The sequence below is a fragment of the Lagenorhynchus albirostris genome, chromosome 1 (genome assembly GCF_949774975.1).
Source record: "Lagenorhynchus albirostris chromosome 1, mLagAlb1.1, whole genome shotgun sequence".
Taxonomy (NCBI): domain Eukaryota; kingdom Metazoa; phylum Chordata; class Mammalia; order Artiodactyla; family Delphinidae; genus Lagenorhynchus; species Lagenorhynchus albirostris.
Genome location: NC_083095.1, coordinates 71598212 through 71622938, shown reverse-complemented (window position 1 = coordinate 71622938; position 24727 = coordinate 71598212). Strand labels below are relative to the sequence as shown.

General features: G+C 31.8%; 1 protein-coding gene across 3 annotated transcripts in view; it reads right to left on the bottom strand.

The window, feature by feature from the left end:
- Positions 1-24727, bottom strand: part of NOVA1 (NOVA alternative splicing regulator 1) — a 136389-nt gene that overhangs the window by 16866 nt on the left and 94796 nt on the right. For all 3 annotated transcript variants that reach the window (XM_060144235.1, XM_060144242.1, XM_060144254.1), the window contains 2 exons: positions 18203-18369; positions 7996-8067 (listed from right to left, as the gene is read on the bottom strand). In XM_060144235.1, the coding sequence (XP_060000218.1) occupies positions 7996-8067; positions 18203-18369 (239 nt within the window). The remainder of the gene's footprint in view (positions 1-7995; positions 8068-18202; positions 18370-24727) is intronic.

The window sequence follows — 24727 nt, the reverse complement described above, 5'->3', positions numbered from 1 at the left end:
ATTGGTACATTAAATTTTACTGGGTAGATTCTCAAAAGCTGTAATATTATAGCATCTCTTATATCAACAGTGTATGAAAATGATTATTTTCTATATATATATATATATTTTTTTTGTGGTACGTGGGTCTCTCTCACTGTTGTGGCCTCTCCCGTTGCGGAGTACAGGCTCCGGACGCGCAGGCTCAGAGGCCATGGCTCACGGGTGCAGCCGCTCTGCGGCATGTGGGATCTTCCCGGACCGGGGCACGAACCCGTGTCCCCTGCATCAGCAGGCGGACTCTCAACCACTGCGCCACCAGGGAAGCCCTATTTCCTATATTCTTGACAGCACTTTTAATTTATAAACACATGCACACACACACAGGCACACACACAGAGATAAATTTTTGTGTTCTTGATATATGTGTATTATATACACACATAAAATTCTGTCTATCTGGTAAAAAAAATATATAATCTTGTGATGTTGATTCAAATTTTCCTGATGCCTGGTAAGGTTAAACATGCTTTCATATGTTTATTGGGCATTTCCATTTCCTCTTCTGTAAACTGCCTTTTCATAATCTTGACCTATTTTTTTCTCCTGGGTTTTTATTTTTTAATATCAATCTAGGGTTTCTCTGTATAGTAATTAATTGTCATATGTGTTCAACATATTTTTCCAAGGGTACTGTCACCTTTTGCTTATTAATGGTGTATTATTCTACTATACCAAAATATAAAATATTTATATATTTGAATGTTCTAACCTATTCCTTTATGTTTTAGATTTCCTTCTTGCTTAAGAAAGTCATCCTCAACTTGATTTCACACACCATAATTTCATCAAATAGTCTTACAGTTTCAATCTTGTATGCATTGAGATTTATTTTTATATATTATACAAGGTAGAGGTCAAATTTATTTTCTTTCAGGTGGACAGTCAAGTATGCCAGCACCATTTATTAAATAAAACATCCTTTTCTAAAATAAATAAAATGACTCAACTATTACTCTGGACCAGGCAGTGTTCTAAATGCTTCTCATGTACTGATTTATTTAAGAATCATGACAACCCTATGAAGGAGGCACTGTTATTATTCATTTTACAAACAGAAAACACATGGTGAAGTTAAGGATGTTTCCTTAAATCAGAAAATTAGGAAGTGGCAAAGAAGCTAGGAACTATGGCCTAAGAGTACAATTCTCTTAATCCCTATATTACACTACCCTTCTTAATGAATGATAGAATACAGTTAAGTTCCCATATGTACTTGGATCTATTGATATTTCTGAAATCTCTTTTATGTTTCATTGACCAATTATATTTGTTTGTGTTAATACCACACGGCTTTTATTAGTATTGCAAAATTTCACTTGAAGAAGGGATTTTCAAAAATAAAAAATGAGTTTTACAACATATAGACCATAAGCGTATTCTTCCAACTAATACTAGTCACTCAACAAATATTGAGAACCTGTAATGCTCCTGGTTAGTGCTTCTTAATACATAAGAGAATAAAACAAAGACCACGGTTCTCATGTAACTTATTTTCTAGGAAAGTGAGACTGACAATACACAATAAATATGATAATAAGCAAAGTATGTAGTATTCCATGAGGCAATGGAAAAAAATATAGCAAGATAAAGGGAATCAGAAGTACTTGGGAGAATGGGGAGGCCAGGTTGCAGTATCAAATAGGGTGGCCAGGTATATCCTTCTCAATAGGGTATTGACAGGTGAATTTTGAACAAAGACTTGAGGACTATGAAGGTGTTAGCCAAGTAGACCTCTGAGATAAGAGAATTTCCTGTACAGAGAGGCAAGCACATGCCTAATGTCTGCAAGGAAACGCAAGCAGGTGAATTTGCCTGGGGCAGGGTGAGGAAGGAGGCAAGTGGTAGGAAATGAAGTGAAAATGGTAATGTGGCAATATCCAGATCTTGTAACTTAATGGATGTCATTTTGGGGATATTGGCTTTTGCTGAGTTCAATGGAAAACTATCACAGGTGTAATTTTTAAAAACTGACATATTTTAGAAGCCATAGTCCGCTCAGTGGAGAACAGACTTTGGGGAGCAAAGGTAGAAAGTCAGAGAAACCTATACAGAGGCCTTTGTAATAATTCAGGCTTGGACTAGGGTAGCAGTAGATGTAATGAGAAGTGGTCAACATTCTATATATTTTTTAATGGTAGAGTCGACATTATTTCTTATAGGAACTGGATTTGGGGTATTAAAGAAAAGAGATGAGGATGAATCCAAGATTTCTGATCTGAGAAAGTGGATGTATGGAATTGCTTCAACTGAGACGGTAAAGCCCATAGGTGGAGCAGGTCTGGAGTAGTTTTAGGACTCCTAAATTAAAGATGTCCATTAGATATGCATGTGGCAATGCTGAGTGGGAAACGATACAGTCTGTAGTTTCACTCTGAGATCCAGATGAGAGATAAATGTGAACCCAAGTTATGTGGGATCTTACACAATTTTAGAGGACATCTTTGTCCTCTACATTCAAAATTATAAAGATAAAACTAGGTAGAGAGCCTTGTAATAAGCCTGTGCAGGTTAGGAATCTTAAGGCTTAAGCCTTCATTAGTTCATAGTAAACCTGCCTCTCATTGGAAACATATATTTTGCATACGTCAGAATATAAAAGCCAAGGTATTATATGAGGAGAAAGAAAACTATATACCCAGAAAAAGTTTCAAGTATTAAGACTCGGATCACTCCAACATTAAGAGGGATGATGGGAAGAACTAGCAAAGGATTTTGAGATGAAGCACAAGGTATGATACAGGAGGAAAATCAAGGTTGTGCAATAATATCCTAGAAGCCAAGTAATGAAAGTATACTGTGAAAGTGAAAGTGACAAATTATAACAAATACTGCTGATAGGCCAAATAACACGTAGATTGAGAACAGACAACTGGAATTAGCTATATGATCATCACTGATGTCCTATGCAAACACAGTTTTGGTAGAATGGAGGCAAAAACCTGATAGGAGTGAATTTAAGAAAAGATGGGAAGACAGAAACTGGAAAACAGAGAGTAAATAACTTTTGTGAGTTTTGCTACAAAGGAGTATAAGAAATAGGGCATTAGCTGGTGAGGGAAGTGAGATTAAAAGAAGTTTTGTTTTGTCTTTTAAGATGGGAGAAAAAAAACATGTATGTATGCTGATGGGAATGATCCTATAGAGGTCAGAAACTTGAAAGATAAAGGAGAGAGAAGGTAGAATTGTTGAAGAGATGACCTTGAGTAAAGAAAAAATAATAAGGTTTAATGTGCAACTGAAATTACTGGTTTTAGATAGGAGCAGGGAAAGTTTATGGTAACAGATGAGAGGTAGAATATGTGGGTATAAATGAAGTTGTGATTTTGTACAATTTTTCTTTTTATTGCTTCCATTTTTCTCAGTGAAGTAGGAAGTAAGATCAGCTGAGAGTGAGGATGGAGCAAGAGATATTGGGGTGCTCAGGGACAATCCTTAGATGGCCCCATGATCTCTGCTCCCTTGGTGTTATGCCTTGTATAGTTTCCTCCATTTAAGTGTGAGTAGAAATTGTAACCTGATTTCTAATCAACAGAATATGGCAAACGGATGGAATGTCACTACTCTGATTAAGTTACACTGTATGGCAAAGGATGTGAGAAGTCACTCCTGTGTTTAAGTTCAATAAGACTTCATCTTGCTAACACACAACGGAGAGAGAGAGATTTTCCTGTTGGCTTTGCAAGACGCAAACAGCCAAACTGTGAAATGCCTGTAGAGAGGGTCACACAGCAGGGAACTTGGGCAGCCTCTAGATTCTGAGAGCTTCCTCTTGCCAACAGCCAATGAGAAGTTGGGGTCCTCAGTCATACAGCTGCAAAAAACTGGATGCTGCCATCAACCGACATGAACTTAAAATCGGATTAGACTCCAGTGAAGCCTCTAGATGAGAATACACCCCAGCCAGTACTTTGATTGCTGACTTGTGACTCTGAGCCGAGGACTCAGCTAACAGTGCCTTTGACTCTTGACTCAAAGAAACTATGAGATAATAAAGGTGTGCTGTTTAAGCCCATAAGTTTGTGGTAATCTTTTATACAGCAACAGAAAACTAATTAAAGGAAAGGAGAAAGGAGACGAGAATTTATGAAACAGTCCTCTAAAGAGTAAAAAAGTCACTGGGCTTATGATTACCTGACAGAATTAAGGGTCCATTTGAGATCTGTGTTCATGAAATCAAAGTGGGACCAGTGAGTTCTATTTGTGTTTTTCTGTAACTATACCAAAAGTGCTATATATGAGTATGAGTTATCTATTTTCATTTGTTTTGTATATTTTGATATATAATTTCAAATTTATTAGCACATAAATAAATATCTATAAAGCACATATTTCTGAAACTCTTCTTTTTATTCTTTTTACTTTTCCTTAAATTTGAGAAGAATCCCAGGAGAGCTAACAATCAGGAATCTAAAATTAAGAATTTAATTATTGGCACCATTGACTGATTAACAAAACCATTTTGTTGAATCTTGAAGTGATTGAAAAATGTAGCATCAATAACTTAGAACTGATCAAATACAACTGATTCTGTTTTTTATCTTAAGTTTATAAACACATTGATTAAGACTCTAATTCTATTTGTATCTTTATATTTGCTTCTTAGTTAAAGTTCCACATGTAAAAAGTGTCAAACCTGCACTTTGCAATATGCAATGCATGCAAAAAAAGAGTGTAAGTTGTAAAAGTATTAGCCCTAACTTTTCTTTCTTAATAGGAAAATAATAGCAATTTGATTTATAAGTTAGACAACAAGTAACTCAGTACTCTCACTAGGGAAGAAAATAACTATAGAGTATCTTAAGCTATCCTAAAAAGCATACAGAAACTTTGTATAGAAATATTTTAGAGTTGAAAAAGCAGCAATATTAGTATCACAGAATCTTTTTTTAAAAATAAAACTCAAACAGTTTAAGCTGTTTTATGCTATATTATTTACCATCTTAAAGAATAATCTTTCTTTTTCATTATCACTTGAAAGAAATTTCAGAAAATATTAAATAAACATAACCTAACACTTATATGGTGAGTAGTACACTCTAGAATAGCACTGTTCTAAGAATAGTTAATGAATTTATTATCTGAATTTCACAGAAGGGGAAACTGAGGCCCAATTTACTCAGTAAGTGGCAGAACAAGGATTTGATTATAGGAAATTAGGCTCCAGTCTTGACTTTTAACCACCATTCTATAAAGCTTCTCATACGACAGTCCTTCAGTTTTCCAGGGGAAATTATTATAGACCCATAACACTGTAGTTACAGTCTGTCAGTCTGATCTGTGAAAACAGTCTGACCTGTGGAAACATGAGGGTAGGAAAGTAAAATCCAGTATGTACTGAAACATTATAGTCATTTTTAAAAAGAACAGAAAAGATTTTTAAACGTTGAAACTGCAGATAAAACTTACTCTTTAATGTATTTTCTGTGCTTTTTATTGTTGGGTTTTCTAAATGTTAATAGTCCCTTAGTTCCTTTTATTACATTAGTTTGTAACACAAACTATTTATTCTAAAGAAAACTCAATCATAACTCATTTAGCTATTATAGATGAAATAACACAAGTAGTCATCTAGATTGCTTTATATTGGTTTATGAAAATTCACATGGAAAAAGTCTGCAGTTACTTTTAACAGCAGAGGATATCAGATTAGCTATAACACATAAACAATAATCTTAACACAAAGCTGGAGACATATCTGCTAAATTGCTGGGTAAGAATAAAGTAAACTTATACCAGAAATGAACGTTATATTATTATAGGTTTAAGAGTCTATTTTAAGTATGGAGAGTTTAAGATGATCACATTAAAACCCATTTTTCTATCTTGGTTACTCTTACAGATCTAAGTCAATTTAGTGAAGCTGAATTAATTAGGACTATCCAGAAGAAACAACTGTGAGCTATCTAAAGACTGAATAAACAGCAAAAACCAAATTATCTTCTGTCCTACAACATTAATAGAATCTATTGGGAAATACCCACAGGGAATGAAATAATTACACACTACTAATAACATAAAGATGAAAGATAACTACAATTCCTTCAATAAATTTAAGGATTTTGTTTTGTTCTTTTATACCTTGCCTCATGTTATCCAGGAGATACTATACTTCTTTGTAGAAGAACAGAAGAAATCAAAGTATAAATAAAACACACTTAACAAACATAGCTAGAACAGTGAACAGAGCATAAAACCACAAATGACTTATTATTTCAAATGAGAAAAATATAATTAGAAAAATATAATTAGAAAAATATCCGAAGGTGGATGTAGTAACATATCTAGAGGGTAAAAGTATTATATTGTTAGTAAACTTCAAGAAGTAACCTTTTCAAGAAATCATTTTATAAAAATTCATGTTCACATAAAATAAAGAAAATACAAATCTAACTTCAAAGACAAAATTATTGAGATGGTTTTTCTCTCTAGATCCAGAATGTTTTACTTTTTACGTTGAGAAAAATCATTTGTTTTTATTACTGTTGTACTCATTTGTCTTGTTTTTATTTGGAAGAGAATGAAGTACAAGAGAAACATTAAAAACATAAAGTCAGTTGTTTTCACAATAGTTTTCTGTATCATATAATTAAAGCTCATATAGGAGATAAGGTATGAGTGAAAATGTATATACACTTTTCAACTTCATGCATCAATAATACAAGCTTGGTTCTCACTTTATGTAGTACCATTACCTTCAAAGAGAAATGCTGGGTTTCATCACTAGAGATGTGTACTTTTTTAACCAATTTATTGGGGCTAAAATGTGAGCATTATAAAGTATTTTTCTTTGAAGGGAATACTACTGCATAAAACAAAAATCAAGCTCCTACTATAGAATAACATTCTAAATGTTAGTTTTGCTTTCAGTTATTTAAAATTTTTTCCTGAGGTTGCAAAGGTATTAGAATCCATAAATGAGCAAAATAATTCTGATAGCCTTATATTAGATCATATTCAAAAGCCACATTTAATATATTTAACAAATATAGTTCAAAGTTAATAATTTATTAGTCAACTGTATGAAAAATATATTAAAAACATAAGCTCTTGTTTAATATTTAAATAATCCCATAAGGCCTTATATTAGTAAAAAAGTGGAAATATTAAGGAAAATAACATTTCTCACCTAAATGAAGCTCAACTCAGACAAAATGAAAATGTGTTTAATCATTTTAATAAATATATTTTTCAACATTTGTCATGTTAAAGTACAGTAAGGCTCTGAATTACATAGAATATTTTAGTGATTTCCTTAAACGTGCCAAAAATAACTACATTTTTGAAGAATGTCCTACAAATATTCAGTACCAAAACAATCAAGTCAAACTAAGATATATTTCTAATTGCAAAGTTTGCCACTCCAGCAAAGAAAATGCTATTATTAAATTCTAAGAAAGTACCATTTCCTGAGTTGTTAAACAGCATTAAAATTATCACAAATACCAATTTCCAGTTACTTTTAGATTGCTAGGAATGCTTTTCATCAAAAGTTTAAAATTGTTACACAGTAAGGCATATCTGAAATAAAAAACAAAGAAAAATGCATTCACATTTAAAGATATACCTTTGCTCAGTAAGTCATATTTATACATTTAGTTTTTACATATATGATATTCTTAACTTATATACCAAGAATCCTAGGGAGAAATAATAAGGGAGATTATAAACACCAACTCAATAAATAACCCTCAAAGCTCATAAAGTCATAATTTTAGGGGGAAAATCCAAAATTCTAGTAGTCTACCATCTGAATATATTTTTGTTATCTAAAGCTAAAAATGCATATAAATTTTCAGGAATAATTGATATTTCTTTCTCAAGTTATTTGGAATCTGTTCATGGTGCACATATGTGAATGAACGAATACATCCTTAACCCACCAGTATCTTTTTCTCCAGTGTGCAGGCAATCACCCGTGAAAAGTATGGTGTAGATGACAGGATGATACTGTACCTGATTAGCTCTGGAGGTGGTCATGGGATCAGATGGAGAGGACTTGGTGGTAGTTGGGGAAGATGGCAATGTCTGGGAATAAAGCAGTTCAGGAGCAAATCAACCTTTATAAGCCTTAAACTGATTATTTAAATAAAACAAAATAAAATAAAATGTAATATAACGAGAACAAAATCCTATGAACAAATTTTTCTCCTATTCATTCAAATTTAATGGAATTTAAGATCAATTAAGTAACTAATGCATGTAAATATGCATGCATAAGCATGTAAAAATAAATTCATGACTTGAAATCATGATGGTGACTGATAAAAATTCACATGAGTATTAAAGGTATCCTGACCATATTCATGAATAGTAGTCTCTTTTCTTTCCCTCTTGTTTTCTTGGGGGAAAAGAGATCTCAAACAAAAATTCAAGAAATTTAATGAGTAAAACTGAAAGTCATTTTCCTATCAATGAATACAGTCGGGGGTTGAAAGAAGTGGTGAAATGAAGTTTACTTTCGCATAAAAGTATCCACCTACTTAATATGTTGAACATCACCAACAAGTTGATTCCACATGAATTTAGGGTTCCATACTTAAAAGCAATTAAATTTGCTGTTCTGAGTTCTTAATATCACATTATCTTCTAAAACATTAATTTTTAATAAATTTAGAGCCCGTCTGAAAATGTAAACATTAACCTCATATTAATAAACAAGTAACTAATAGCATTTTAACAAATTGCCATAATATTTTTTATCATTTGTGTTAAACACTAAAAATTTATATAGATAAGGGGTATAATATATTATAGCGTCATCAGCCTGTGTTGAAAATAGGTACAAAAATATTAGGAATCAAATTATTGTTCATTTCACTTCTAAACACATATACAAACTATATATAAAATATGCCATATGAGACCATAATATACTTAAGATATTTTAAAAACTTCTCATGTCTAATAGAGTAACCTTAATGTGTGTGTAACATGTTAAGATGTTATCTTTTTAAAAAGGTATATTTTCACTCAGCAAACAGCATGGCTTAAGTAGCACCCTCAATATATAATATTTCTTAATACATGAAATGGGGTAGTTTTATAGTACAGACAAAATTCTATATGGACATTATGTTTTATATTAATATATATCCATCAAAATTACTCAGATATGAGCAAAAGCATAACTTTAAAGGTTCAGCAGTGTCAGGAAAAGCAGATGAAATTACTTAATACAGTCATATTTATGCATTTAATATTTCAAAAGTCCTAATTAGGATAGAATAAAGCATTTAAGAGTAAAAGAAAGGATAAAAAATTCACAGGCTCCTGCTTAACTCACTGTTCTCAAGTAACAAAGTAAGACTGATTCTAATATCAGATCACGTTTTAAACAGTCCACTCCTCTAGGGATTCTTGATTCTTAAGTTAAAACCTAAGATACTTTGAGGAAAACTAGACTTAATGTTGAGTCATACCAAGATTTTTGTTAAATCATACTTTAAAAAGGGGAGAGGAGCTACATTCAGAAGTAAAACCTCACAAAAGAAGAAAAAAACCCTTCGAATCCTTTGTTTTCTGTTTTTGCTATTTGTAATAAATTCATTTTACAAAGTCATTTCTCCAGAGAGACTTTCATTTCCAGTCATTAATAATTGCCCTAATATTTTATTTTCCATGCAATACTATGCAGAGACATACGCTATTGACTTTGGGCTACTCTTGTACTATGAACTGAAGAGTAAAGGTTTTATTTTCCCACCTCTGGTTACAGTTGTTACTGTACAGATTTCCTGGGGGAAGTTAACATATATTTAAGAATATGTTCTTTACTAATCTCAGAGTGATTATGAGACTGCTGACTAAATAGATGTGACATAAACCTAGAGGCCATCTATCCCAATATAGGTTAGAAGCCAAGTTCATTAACCTACAGAAGCATGAGGTATGTGTGTTGGGCTCTTCTATTTGCATCAGGATAAAATCAACTTGAAGTATCACAGGTGTTCATTATGACATCCATCTTGCCCTAGATATGAATTCTCTTGAAATATTGCAAAGAAATATGTGGAAAAAGTAGTAATATCAAGTGACTCAGAATTTGTGGTCACTAAGATTAATATTATCTTCTGTCAATTTATTCAGTATTTTTCTTTTTACTTGGTGTATATGTGAGGTATTGGGCATGTATTAATAATTGATAGAATTCATATTCATCAACATTGTCCTTAATAATTCTGATGCTGTTTCTTTCTCACAGAAATAAAAACAATAATTTTAAACTTCTGGAACAATATTAATATGTTTAAAATCATTAAGGGTTTGGTTATTAAATATCATATTCTGATAAGTTAAGAGTTTAATGTTTTAAATAAAACATCAAAATTAAATAAGTTTGGGCTTTAAGGGATAAGATTGTCAGAGTCTTTTGACACAGTCAATTGCATCTAAATATATTTTCTTGTTTATATTCCTAAAATAATAAACATGTAATGAAGTAAACAGGTGATGAGTTTTCTATTGATATTTATCCATTAGTCATATAGATACCCTTAAACAGAAAAAGTCTCCTTCCTTTACAAATTTAACCTATAGCAATAAAGAGAATCCAGCAAGTTTGCATTTCAGTTGATTTTTTAAATGCTGGTGGTAAAAACTGTTCTCATAAATAGATATGTGTAAATATATTAACGTACTGCCTTTAGTTTAAAAGGTTCTATTAATTAGATTAAAAAACAGCTTTGATAGTTGTTCTCAACCACACAAATAGAACAGAAAAATTAGTAAGAAATACTTCAATGTAAAATATGTTTGTTTCCCTAATATTTTATAAACATTTTTATTCCTATTTACTATGCAGACTAAAAGTTAAAGTGGTTTCAAGTTAAAAAAAATCATTTAGTAAAACTTCTGATATATATCTGGAAGATGTAACTAACTGAATATCCATATAGCAACAATATATTAAAATATGTTATAGATAACATTTATAAAGGATATATACTGCTAAAAACTTTTTTTATATTTATCTATTAGTGATTATGAAGGGCACAGGCATTTTTTAGCATAATTTTATCTTTCAAATGGAAAAGTATGATATTTTTATTTATATGACACAAATGTCTATTTAAGAATTCTACTTTAAACGTTGAAGGCTGAATTACTTATTGAAGAAAAATGTGAAGTGGTTTATAATTTTAAAATAGTGGATCCTTTGGAATATAAAACAGTTTTTTAAAATTCAAGATTTAATAATAGTCATTTAATTAAATGTAGATTTCACTAGGCTCTTGGGAATAAGAACTAAAAAGTGATTACAAATTATGAAATGCATTCTTGTTAACAAGTGACAGTTTTACTGGACCAGAGAATATTACTATAAATAAACTCCATAATAAATAAGCTTACCTCAAGCAAATCTACAATAATAGACTGTCAAGGTCTATTATATGTATAGTGAAAACAGCAACAAACAGCAAACTTCAATTTTAATTTGGAAGGTACTACTAGCTAACTGAGTAACATTACTTGAGTAATCGCCTTCCCAATCCTTTGTTTTCAGTTCTGTTAAATAAATCTGCATACTACTCTATAAAAAATAACAGATCAGCTATTTAAATATGTAATTGTTATCTGTGGTTTTTCATCCTGACAAGTATCCAGCATTCTCCCAATGTCTGAACTATCTGGAACCACTTAGCCCTAATATAAACTCATGTTGTCTAATTTCAAAAGGTCTTTTACAATTGATTCCTATTCCATAGCTTATATTCCTCCTAATTACTATTCTACACCTTTATCCTTCTCTTCAACCATTCAATCCCATGTATTTTATCTTCTTTTCAATTGATAGTTTTTATTACTTGAAAGAAATCATGATTTTCCAGAATGAGCTTCCTTATCTACTACAATTGGCCTCATTTCAACCTGTTCAGTTTTCCAAACCACTTTTTTCCCTATCTTCTCATTCTTTTCAATGTAGACAAAATTGTGATCTCCCGTTCAAACTTCCTACTCTTCAGGGGCTAGGACCTTAACACCCTAAACTATTATCTTTCCACCACTCCTGAGTCATTTTGTTCCCTTAATGATCTCATCTGTATTTGGCATCTCCAATTTCTCTACCTTTTCAAACTCCTTTTTATTCTTTAACATTAGCCATTCGCTCTTTAGTAGCAGGGGTTATGTGAGTCTCTCTGATCTAACTTGTATTTTACTCCTTTTATATCCACAATTTCAAGTCAGCAGTTCCCACACTTCACACTTTTTTTTTTTTTTTATCTAACCAGCCTCTTTACCTTTAGGAAATATTATTAACAAATAACAACTTTTCTCTCAACATAGACTTGAAACTAACTTTTAGAATCTCCAATGATTTCCTATTAAAAAAATAGTTATTCTCTAATTTTTCTTTGGGTATTTGATCCTTTTTAGCATCTTTCCTTATATTGTACTTTCCTCATTTTCTCCCTTTTATCTTTATGGTTAATAAGGAGCACTTACTACGAACCAGGTATAGATCCACTCAGTTAATACTCACAATATCCTTACAGAACAGATTACTATTACTTTTCCCATGTTATAGGTAAAGAAGTTGAGGTATACAGAAGTAAAACAGCTTGTCCAAATGTACACAACTGGTAAATTAAAGAGGCAGGATTTGAAACCTGGCAATCCTATTCCAGATCCTATACCTAACCGCTATACTATAATGCTTCTGACTTAGTTAAAAAAAAAAAAGTAACTGCTTCTTTATCTCTTTTTTTCTCTCCTACAATGAAGGTGTAAGTGAAATTATCACCTATACTGCAATTAAGGATCTATATTTTCAGTTTTAAATTCTCACCTATGCTTCTATCAAAGACTACTTCAAGGAAAAAACATACTATATACAACTTATTCAACTTGCCTGAAACAAACATACAAAAATATTATCTCACATAGATGCCTGACTAAAATTCACTAGCTGCTTCCTAGAATTCAACATTTTGCTAGGCTCAAAACCACATATAGTCATTTTTAAATTTTCCTCATTATTTTAGAACTGGACTCAAACCTGTCTCAAAGCCTCACAGATTTCACTTTGAAATATCTTTTAACTTCAAGCTTTGTCTCAACTTTCACCACCAGAGGAGATTGTGTTCATCATCTTATTCTTAAAATATTCCCTGGTCTCCTAACTTCACCCTGATACAAGACTTTCTATTACAAGTGAGGTCCTTTTCTTGGAGATGCTTATTCAAGACTCTGAGAAATTCCAGAAGAGAGAAATCTATTGGATTTTATTTAATCAGCATTACTCAAACTTAGAAGTGTTAAGATCAATTACCAGTTACATTTCCTTGGGTAAGTTACTCAAATTCCTTTAAGCATCAGTTTCTATTTGTATAACATGGACTCTATACCTGCCTCAGAAGAATTTCGGAAGGATGAATGAAAGGTGATAATAAATGTAAAGTGCATAGTACAACGGCTAGCACAGAACAGAATAAGCACCATATACATCACTGTTACCAGTATTACTGATCCTTCATTCTTGACCATAAAAATGTTTTTCCTGGCAAAGATTAACATCCCCTGGATTTGCGAGTATTACATAAAAGAAGTTTTAAAAAATATTATTTTATAAACCTTCAAATCTAAAGATCTGCATAGTAGATTACTCAGTAAGTGTCATAATTCTCTTCCTCTCCTAACAATAGGTGTTCCTACAAGCACTCTAAGAATCTGTGTGGAGTTTTAGCACAGAAGAGAACAAAGGGTAGAGGTGCCTCTTTTTTTTTTTTCCATAACCTTCCAGAGAAATTAAAAGGGCTCTTTTGGAAAATATTAGGAAGAATCAGTAGTCTACAGGATACCCTTTGGCCAGACATCCAAAACTCTCCATTATCTGGTCCCACATGGCTTATCTAACATTAATTTCCTCTAAACTACAACACAGATATTCCACTTCTGTCAAGATAATCTCTTTACTATTTAACAATTATGATGTCTTTCTCCTCAAATCCATATTGCTTCATCTGCCTAAAATAAGCTTTTTTCTTTTTTCTCCTCTAATCAGGCAATTCCTGTACAATCTTCAAGGTCCAGTTCAAGTCTTCACCTATTTTACAAGACCAAATGTCACTCTAGCCTACATTTCTTTCACACTCCTCCAAACTTTTATACTACATTGTTTATATTGTAGTTTTGGTATATAAATACAGTTTTATATTTTTATTAGTTATTTTAAGTATTTAGGATCTCTCATAAACTAGCTTGACAGAGCAAGGGCTACATTCTAATATATTTTACAATTCACTAAGAAGGCATTTAATAAATTTATGATTGAATGAATAATGAACAAATTATGTGCTAATTTTGCCAATTTTTCATGATGAAAGTAGAATTCTTTGAGCTAAGTGAGATTTTTGGTATCTTAATTTAATTTTTACATACAAAATAATTATTTAAATGCCTATAACCACTTCTTTTTAATGTAGATTTTCTTAAAAATGCATTTGAGCCAAAGAGAAAAAAATGCTGAAAAACTGTAATAGACAAAGGAAGTTAACAAATGCCAACTATCTTACTGATTTGTTGTTTCTACCATGTTTTGGGGTTCATTTATTGACTCATTAGGTATAAACAACCATACTTAGAGGGGGATTTGAGGGACTTACAGCAACAGGAAATGTTTCAATAATCCCGTGAGGAAAAAAAAGTAAAAAGTACAAAATTCAAAACATCAAAGGTGGAAATGAAAATATGTACACCAAAAAATCTGGGCTAAGACGTGCCCCAGGAATGAGTTCAGAGCTTCTAGGTAAACAAAGTCTAAATTATTTGAAGATCACTGAAGGTCTCTGCTATTTTCATTTCCTGAAAATAAGAAATATAATGTTCTATGTTGCAATTAATATGTTTAATTTTGGCTTACTGGCTCTTGCTGCATATCTGTTTCTTAGTATACTGACTTGTGAAATGAGCACAATGGTGTTATGTACCTTATCATAATCTTCTGATATTAAGGCTATAGAACAGAGGCTACATACTTTGATTATTCAATAAATATTATTATTATTGTCATTTTGAATATATAAAATATTGGAGTCCCTCTCTATTAGCAAATATATATTTGATTTAAATAAAACAAACAAACCAAAAAACACATTTGAGAATAAAGAAGTGAATAGTTCACATCTAATATCTAAATTGGATGTAAGGCTGTCATGCTAGATATCATCATGCTTCCATATGAAAGACTTGTGAGACCAGTATGTACTGCTTTCCTAAGAACTTATATTTGGTTGAGATTTCATTAAGTCAATAAGGTTTCATTTGGGGAGAATATTCTGGTTCATGTAATTTATTCAGAAACCAACTGTATCTAGATCACATAATTCAGAAAATAGTATTTTATAAAAGTCATAATAATATATGGTGTAAATTCTAACTTTTAAAGCAAGTTTTATTCATTTAGAACTAACTCTGACTTCCTATTTTAAGTCCAAGTTACATATTAATTATACTTTTTGTAGTAAGCAAAATCTTAAATTATCAACCATAAAAAACAATAGATATGTAGTAACAAAAATTAAGAAAATATAATTTCAGATCCAACATTAATTCATTTCTATGCAGAAATTACATTTTCCAGTTCCAGAAATTTTTAAAACTCAAATTTTATTCTTTGCACAATCTTAACTAGAAGAAAATGTTTAAAAATATTTTAAAGACGTTATTTTAAAAATTAACTTCAGAATTGAAGTCCAAAGGGAATGTAAATGTTATGCCATTAGTTAAGGGAAAGACTACCATTTTAAAAGAAATCTTATTATTATTCTATGTACTCAAATATAAAAAAATATATAAACATTATATGAAATACATTTTTATCTATTCTAGTGTAAAATAATTTATTTTAGAAATAATTATTTTATACTGGATTACCAGCATAATTTCTTCAGAGGTAAAAGCATGGTAATTTAAATTTATATACTTCACTTACTATTTAGACAATGATCCAACAAAAAGTATTACATTGTAAAACAGGATACCTAGAAAGTTAGAGAATCCGAAATTTAGAGTATAAATAACTCTGTTGATCTACAGTATGATAAATCTCTCTTCCAGATTTTTTGAGTAAATTTTTCAAATTTTACATTTATAAGAAACTGTTTAAGTATTAAATATATTACCCTACTAGATGCAGTGTACTTCTTAATAAATCTTTTAAAATGATACTCTATTTCACATTTATTACATGAAAATATTAATCAATAATAATTTCAATGCCATGAATGTCTACAAAGCTTACAAATGAATGCAAATACACAAAAGTAAATCAATCACCATTATTTTTTACCACTTATCTTGAATTTAAATAATATTATCTGAACAAGGCAAATAAAAATAGAAATGAACCCAACATTTTAAAATTCTGGCTTTCATAAATTTTTACTGAGACTGGATATACGACAACCTATAAATCTCATATCACCATAGAGAAAATTAAAGTTTCAACAATGACTCACAGACTATTATTTGATGGTACTAGCTATTTAGTATTACAAAAATAATAAAAATTCATTCATATCATTGTCCTGAATATATTGCCAGTGATATAGTACTCAAAGTATATTTTATGTTTTACTTTTTTTAAAAAAATCAAGATATTCACTGCCTTCCCTAAATGTTTGAACTTACAGAAATTACAAAATAAAGGGGAGAAGTAATAGGCTGGATTAAAGCAGAAAATCAATAAACCTTCAATGGCACTTCAGTGCCAATTCTGTAAATTCTTAGACCCAGGTGATTGTAACCTAGAGGTCTTTAAACTCGTATTTTTAGAATTTGGATAAAATCATGGTACCCCTTTCAAGGCATCAGTTTTTAAATTATCCTTTGTATTCACCTAGCACAGATAAAATAAACATTTCAAAACTATAAATGGCTGTGAAGAATAAAAATATCTACCTGTGTTTAGAAGTTTAAAACATTTACATTCTGCCATGTATAAACTAAAAGATACTTCCTTGAAAAGTTATAAAGGGTTACAAATTAAACTATTTTGACACTGACAAAGAGTATAAAATGAACGATTTTATATGGAATAACAACTACCTACTCATGATTTAAACATGGAAGGACTTTTTAAAATGGTAATTAAAAGAAAATTGAGTCTTGGCCCATAATTTGAAAATATATTACCTAATTATTAATTGCTATGTTTGTATTTAATTAGACAGCCTTATATTTATCAATATATTGGTAAAATTATAATAGATTCATAACACTGCCTAGTATAAAATATTTTTTTTCAATTCAGAAACATGAAATTAATAAGATTTTGAGCTACATTTCAAATTTATTACAATGAACATATTCTGTGAACTAATGAATAATACATTTCTTTTGAAGTCTATCAATATGATCACAAATTAAGCAGCTAATTATAAAAGGGCAAATGCAGAAACATTATAAACATAAAGTATCAAATAATTTTGAGGATTTAAACGAGGTTGAGGGGAAGAATTCACCTTATTTAACATTAAAGAATGTCATTTTTTCCCTATATCATGTCAGCCATTATTCAATCTTAAGAACTCACATTGTCTTTTATCAAGTAAAATTTTTGTTACAGAAAATCCCACACATTAAAAATAAACATTGGCCCTTTATGACATATATATAAATACTACACAAGTTATACAGAACATAATAGCTGATTTGTAACAAAGAACTATTTGCTAGGTACAAAAGTTTACTTATACATATTTGTTGATAAAAAATGTTGAACATGACAAATTAACAAAACAGGAGTTTATATGCATAATAACTATACTAAAGGCTAAAAATATTATTAAGAATATGGTATTAGGAATTTTGAGAATATAGTTTCAATGTTTATACTTTATTTAAAAAGTGATATTATTTTAAATAGATTAAATTTCTATAAATTAATCAAATTTGTGTCTATAATTTTTTAAAGGGCACCATAAAAGAAATGAGTCACATAATCGCTCCTCAGTGTAACACTAATAAATGAGTAATTCAATTATCTGATCAATCTAAAGAAGAGACTCTGACAGTCTTTAAATAAATAAAAGACAACTCTGTTATGTTTTAAGTATTACTTAGAAAAAAACTTTATATGCTAAAACTTTAAGGCTTCTTTTATAAGGAATTCATACTACACTGTGGATGTTAGTCTTTGATTTCCCAACTAAACACTCACTTGTTTGATGCGATCTGGGTTAACGGTGGTCTGGGGTTGTAGAATGCTGACTGGTTCTGTCTTGGCCACATTTTGGGGCATTTCTCGAATTTTTTCTGCAATGAATCCATGAACTGCATTCAGTGCTTCAACTGTTCCCTGGATCAAGCACACTCGTTCAGTAGTACCTGTGGATAAAAGATTAATTTTCAGAAAACTTCCCTTCTTACTTTGTATGTTCTTCAAAAATGCTGTATAGAGGTTCCTTAAAAAACTAAAAATAGAACTACCATATGACCCAGCAACCCCACTACTGTGCATATACCCTGAGAAAACCATAATTCAAAAAGAGTCATGTACCACAATGTTCAGTGCGGCACTATTTACAATAGCCAGGACATGGAAACGGAAACAACCTAAACGTCCATCAACAGATGAATGGATAAAGAAGATGTGGCATATATATATACACAATGGAATATTACTCAGTCATTAAAAGGAACAAAATTGAGTTATTTGTAGTGAGGTGATGGACCTAGAGTCTGTCATACAGAGTGAAGTAAGTCTGAAAGAGGAAAACAAATACCGTATGCTAACGCATATATATGGAATCTAAAAAAATGGTACTGATTAACCTAATGGCAGGGCAGGACTAAAGACGGAGACATAGAGAATGGACTTGAGGACACGAGTGGTGGGGGAAGGGGAAGCTGGGACAAAGTGAGAGAGTGACATGGACATATACACACTATCAAATGTAAAGCAGATAGCTAGTGGGAAGCAGCTGCATAGCATAGGGAGGTCAGCTCGGCGCTTGCGAAGACCTAGTGGGGTGGGATAGGGAGGGTGGGAGGGAGGCTTAAGAGGGAGGGGATATATGTATGTATATGGCTGATTCACTTTGTGAATGGCTGATTCTGTTCTGTACAACAGAAAGTAACACAGCACTGTGAAGCAATTATACTCCAATAAAGATGTGTACCTAATTAAAAAAAAAGGATGATATACTAATGCCAATAAAATAATGTAAAATGTAGAACTCTAAATCCCCAAAAGGGTCAGCAGAGCCAGAAATCCTGAGAAGTTCTGAGTATATCATTCATTCACTGATACAACCAATACTTACTGAGCACGTATAAAAGAACTTTGGGTTAGAAACTGGTAACACAGATGTGAAGATCACCCAACTTTCAAAGCACATACTCTTATGGGCAAAAAACAGACATCAAGCCAGAGAATTACAAGACACTATGATATGAAAAATAATGGAGGTGTCTACATGGGCAGCACATACGGTTGGTCTACAGTAAAAACATCATTTAAATCAGTGGGGAGAAGGAGTCTTAGAAAGTTTACATAGTAGGTAAATTTCTGAATTTTTACCACCCTTTATTCACTTACCCTGTTCTTCTTTTAATCACAGCAACAATGCTATTTGACATTTTGTATTTGTTTATTTTTTTACTTTTCTACTAGAATGCAAGCTCTAGGAGGACAGTTAATTAGTCTGTTTTGTTTTGTGCTATAGTCTCCCCAAAGCCTAGAGCAGTCCCTGGCACATGACAGGTCCATGACAAATATTTATTGGAAAATGAATCAACCCTTTTACTGATTATGTAGTTTTAAAAAGATATAATATCATAATTAAAAACATTTTAAACTATTTTTAATTTGAAATTGATGAATAATTGATAAAGATACTATTAATATTATTTGCTTCATATCTGGTGAACAAAATGTAGACACCTGATGTGAGACAAGACTAAAATGAAATTGGTTGGGTCTGATACACAGTTCCTTTAACCCATTTCATACTTTACAGATATACCTGAAGGCAATAAAAACAAATGATCAGCTTTTCAGACTATTTTGAGCCTCCCTGCAGCATCCTGATATTAAACTGTAATCTTCTGCTGAGCAGCCCAACACAACAAGCATATAAACTTCTCAGACGTAACTATTCTTTTACTAAACAGTTATCAAAAAGTCAAAAGAATGGTATTTTTAAATTTATAAAATATTTGTTTTTGAACTAATATGAAAACTTCCAAGTACTTAGCATGTATCCTCTTCATACCACAGTTTCAAAATTCTAAGCCACTCTATAAAATATTTTTAAAGTACATTTTGAAGGACAAAAGTGTGAAACTACACATTAAAAAAACTGCATGGAGTTTACACTGCTTTAAGGATTAACTGCCACATAAACCATTTTCCTAGCAGTTTTAAATGTTTAAAAGAATAGTAAAAGATTATCATTCTTACCTTTAGAAAATTAGATCACAAGAATTAGGAGCAGAAATAAAATAATATTATATGAATCCACCTAAATTAAACTTTCCTGTTTTAAACAATGAAGATGCAAATTTATGAAAAGCTACCATTTCCTAATTTGTACAAAATATTTCAATAGAGAGCAATATCTTTCAATTGTAAGGATGGAGACAATCTGAAAAACATACCGTGAGTGTGAAAGCTTAATATTTCCTGTTTCTCCTAATCAGCTTTTCTCATCCTTGAATATCTTTATGTATCTATTCCTGGGTAAAACGATCTAGTTTATTAGGGATACTCTAGGGAGTCTTTACAAGGTTGTATTAATTGTCCAATAACTGACTAGAAAGGATGAGAACTGATCAATGTAGCTCATGCAAAGTGTTCTCATGGAAGTCAGCAGACAATACAAAACACAGATCAGATTACATTCCTGCTTTTGGAGGCAACTACGGAGTGCTCTTTTGGGGACGCCAAGACAGAAAAGGAAATCAGTCAAACCTCAACAGAGATTTGTAAAAAATAAAACATGGTACTAAGTAACTAAAGGGACTATATAATCCATAGTGCTTTTAAAATTCAAATTTAACAGAATACATACTGTGTCAGACAACACAATAACCCCAATACTCTTCAGACTGTATGACTAACAAGTAGTAAATGGAAATCACTGAGCCATAAAGAAATATGATTGTCTAAAACTAAATTTCACATAGCATGTATGAGACAATTTGGAGATAGTTTACAGGTCCAAAGTTGCAATAAATATTCTTTCAAGATTAAACTATACCACTACCATTAGAACTACTACTACAAAAAAAAAAAAGGAAATTGTAATTCCACCAATGGGAACTGTTGCAATCCTCAGAAGAGATGCTGTCATATTCTTCTACTGACCTCTAAAGGACTTTTCACTTAGGTAACACTATAAAAAAACTATAATTTTTAGGAGAAAGTCACAAAGAGGGAAGACTGTCAGGTACATGACCAAACTGTGTAACAAAAATTAGCCTATAAATCATAAAAGTTGCTGTTTTTTGTCATTTTACAGGCTTTTAGGGCCCATTAGTGTCTAAACTGAACTGCGAGTTATTTATCATTTTGTTTAACAGCAGCATTTACTTCTCTTTGCAACAGACTAGCACCAAAAGCTGAAAAATTACATAAAAGTATATGCTTATATTTTTTATAATGTAAAGATACAGGTGTATAAGACACCATTAATTTTAAGGGAGAAATTAGAAAAAATTAAAAAATCCCTAACAAGTAGGGTCAAATATAGGCAGTGAAATTCAAAATAGCTTTAAGTTCCTACTTCACATGCAATATCATCAACTGAATATGCATGTTTCTAAAATTAGGTACAATTATAAGATTCCAAAGTAAAATTCTGATATACATTTAATAAAATAAACCCACTCTGTGCTACTATAACCTTGGACAAGTCGCTTAAACTGTTCCTCCTCCTACCTAAGGCATTCTATCACCTGTGCAGTGGACCCCATCCCCTCTTAACTACCAAGTCCAGTGTTTCTCCAGGTATCATAATTTTTCCTTTTCTATTAGATCATGCCCATCAGCAGAAAAACATGTGATAATTTCTTCAATTTTTAAAGATCCCTCCTTTATGACAGAAATAGAAAATTATCCTTCGGTAAAGCAAATGAAATAACTGATTTAGGCAAAGGTCATAAAATCATAAGATGAAAGGTTAATGGGCAAATTTCAGTGGAAACATCTGGCAGTCACCAACTGACTTCACTGATCAACATTAGCATAACTAGGAGTGTGAAAATCAAACATACGCCTCTTGTCCTGATGCAGTATGAAGCAGAGGCCACCAACTATAAAGTATGTATCCCAAAATAGCTGAACCTAAATCTAATCAAACATTTAGCACTATGTAACAGCTTACAAATAATATTGAAAACGGAGAAATAAATTAGATGACCCATGAAGAAGAAAAGATACAAATCAAGAATGTAAGACAGGCTACAGGACAATGAATCTAGTTTCATCAATATAGGAAAGACTGTTCTCTAGACTTAAAGAGTCTTAAAAGATACAACGATCAAATGTGAATCAGAATTTGGATCTAAATTCAAACAACTTTTATTTTAAACATAATTGTGGCAATCTCATAAAAACTGGGTATTAAATAGTATCAAAGAATTACTGTTAATTTTAATAGGTGTGATTATGGCATCAGGTTGTGTAAGAAAGTGCCTTTTCTCTCTTTTTTAGATGCATATTGAAGTATATACAGCTAAAATGACTGGGATTTGCTTCAAAATATTTTTGCAAAAACAAAAATGAGTAAATGAAATACGTATGCCAAAATCTTGATATTATTAACAAACATGAAAGAGGTTCTTTCTTCTATGTATGTTTGAAATTTTTATAATAAAAGAAAAACACTTTAAAGCCCTCCCTGACCTCATACCCGTCTTCTGGTTACAGCTCAATTTCCTTATCCCTCAAAATTCCTTGAACAATTTATATAGATATATCTCTTCTTTCTACTTCTTCACTACCCATTCCTTTTTTTCTTGACTCTACTCCAATATGGCACTCAACTAAAACCACTTATCACAGCCATCCATACCTTGGTAAATCCAATCTTCATGTCTTTACATTGTCTGACCCATCAGCAGCATTTGACATAGTTGACCAGTCTGTTCTAAAAACACTTCATTTGGATTTCAGGATACCATATGGCCCTCATTTAATTCAATTCATTCATTTATTTGACAAAAATCTATTGATTCCCCACTAAATGTTAAGTATTATACTAGATACAGCAATGACCAAACAGACAAACCTGCTTTCATGGAGTTCTTACTCTAGTTCATGCAGACAGATACTATAAATAAAACAAATAAAAAATATAGAGAGAGAGTATGAAATGAAATTAGTACTACAGAAAAAGTCTGAGGACAATACCAGGATAAGGAAAGACAAAAATAAAGTATAAAAGAGACCTTGTCTGTCATGTTCACTACTGTAATCTCAGTGTCTGGAATAGTGCCTAGCACACTGTATACACTCAAGAAGTATTCTTTGAATAATGCATAACTCCCTGAGTCTAATTTTCTTACCTGTGAATTGAAAACATATGATTGACTTTAAGACCTTTTTACCTATAAAATGTCTATAAAACCAGTAAGCCTCTTTGGGTTTACAAGATGAGTCAATGTATGTACAAATGAGATATATTTTGGGAAATGATTTAAAAAAACTATAATAAGTTATAAATTATAATGTCAATAAAAAGGATACTTGATTTTAAAAAAGATTTGAGAAAGGTAATAGGAAAAATAATGAATAGCTCAGTAGTTTTTTGGTTTAAATATCGTGACCCTCAGGCTAGTCCTTTTGACTTATAATCCACTTGAAGACAGATCCTTGGACTCTTGGTCGCCCACTGGCCTCTGATCCATGTGAGGACAGATGACTGGCTCTCTCTCTGTCATCCTCTGGCCTCCTTTCCTTCAGAAGGAATCTCTGAGTCTTTGGTTTCCTGTCCACTCTCTGGCCTCCTGCCCTTACTCATTAACCTACCCATGTAAATAAATCCTTGAGTAACCTTCTTAGTTCGTCTGAGTCAACAGTTCCCCCAGCCAGTGGCTACCACAACACCTCGGTATCTCACTATTCCCGCTCCTCCCCCATCAAAGACCAGTACAGCATTTTTAGGAACAGAAAAGAAAGGTCAGTAGTATCATACCTTTAAAATAATAAGATGGACCGTAACTTTACCTGTCCATCATCCTAAAAGAGACTACCATTCCTCATATTCCTGTATATCTAAGTTACCAGCAGAAGTCTAAATCTCTCCAGTCACCATAATCAAATTCCTATGCACATAGTCTTCTCTATATCTCTGAATATGACCCAATTCCCTATCCTCTGTCTTTCTAAACCTCTTCATTATGCCCTCTGTTACCTCAGTTTCAACATGTGCTCCATATGCAAAACCCCTTTTCTGAATGTTCCTTTTAGTCTCACCACCTGAAAAAATCTGGCTGTTCCCTACCTCTTTATGTCCCACAGAGCTCTCTCAACTGGGGCAGTTTTTTTTCTCTCAAATCTCAGGTTATTTGGGCCACAAACTGTTTACATATTTTCCTTGCTCCACTTTGCCACTCTCTTGCTCTCTTTGCCATCACTTCTTTTTCTTTCAAAGTTTTTGGAAACAAAGGCTGAACAGGAGTACAGGTATAGAGGTAGACAGTGAGTCAGATGCTAAAGTTTTCAGTCAGTTCGAATGAT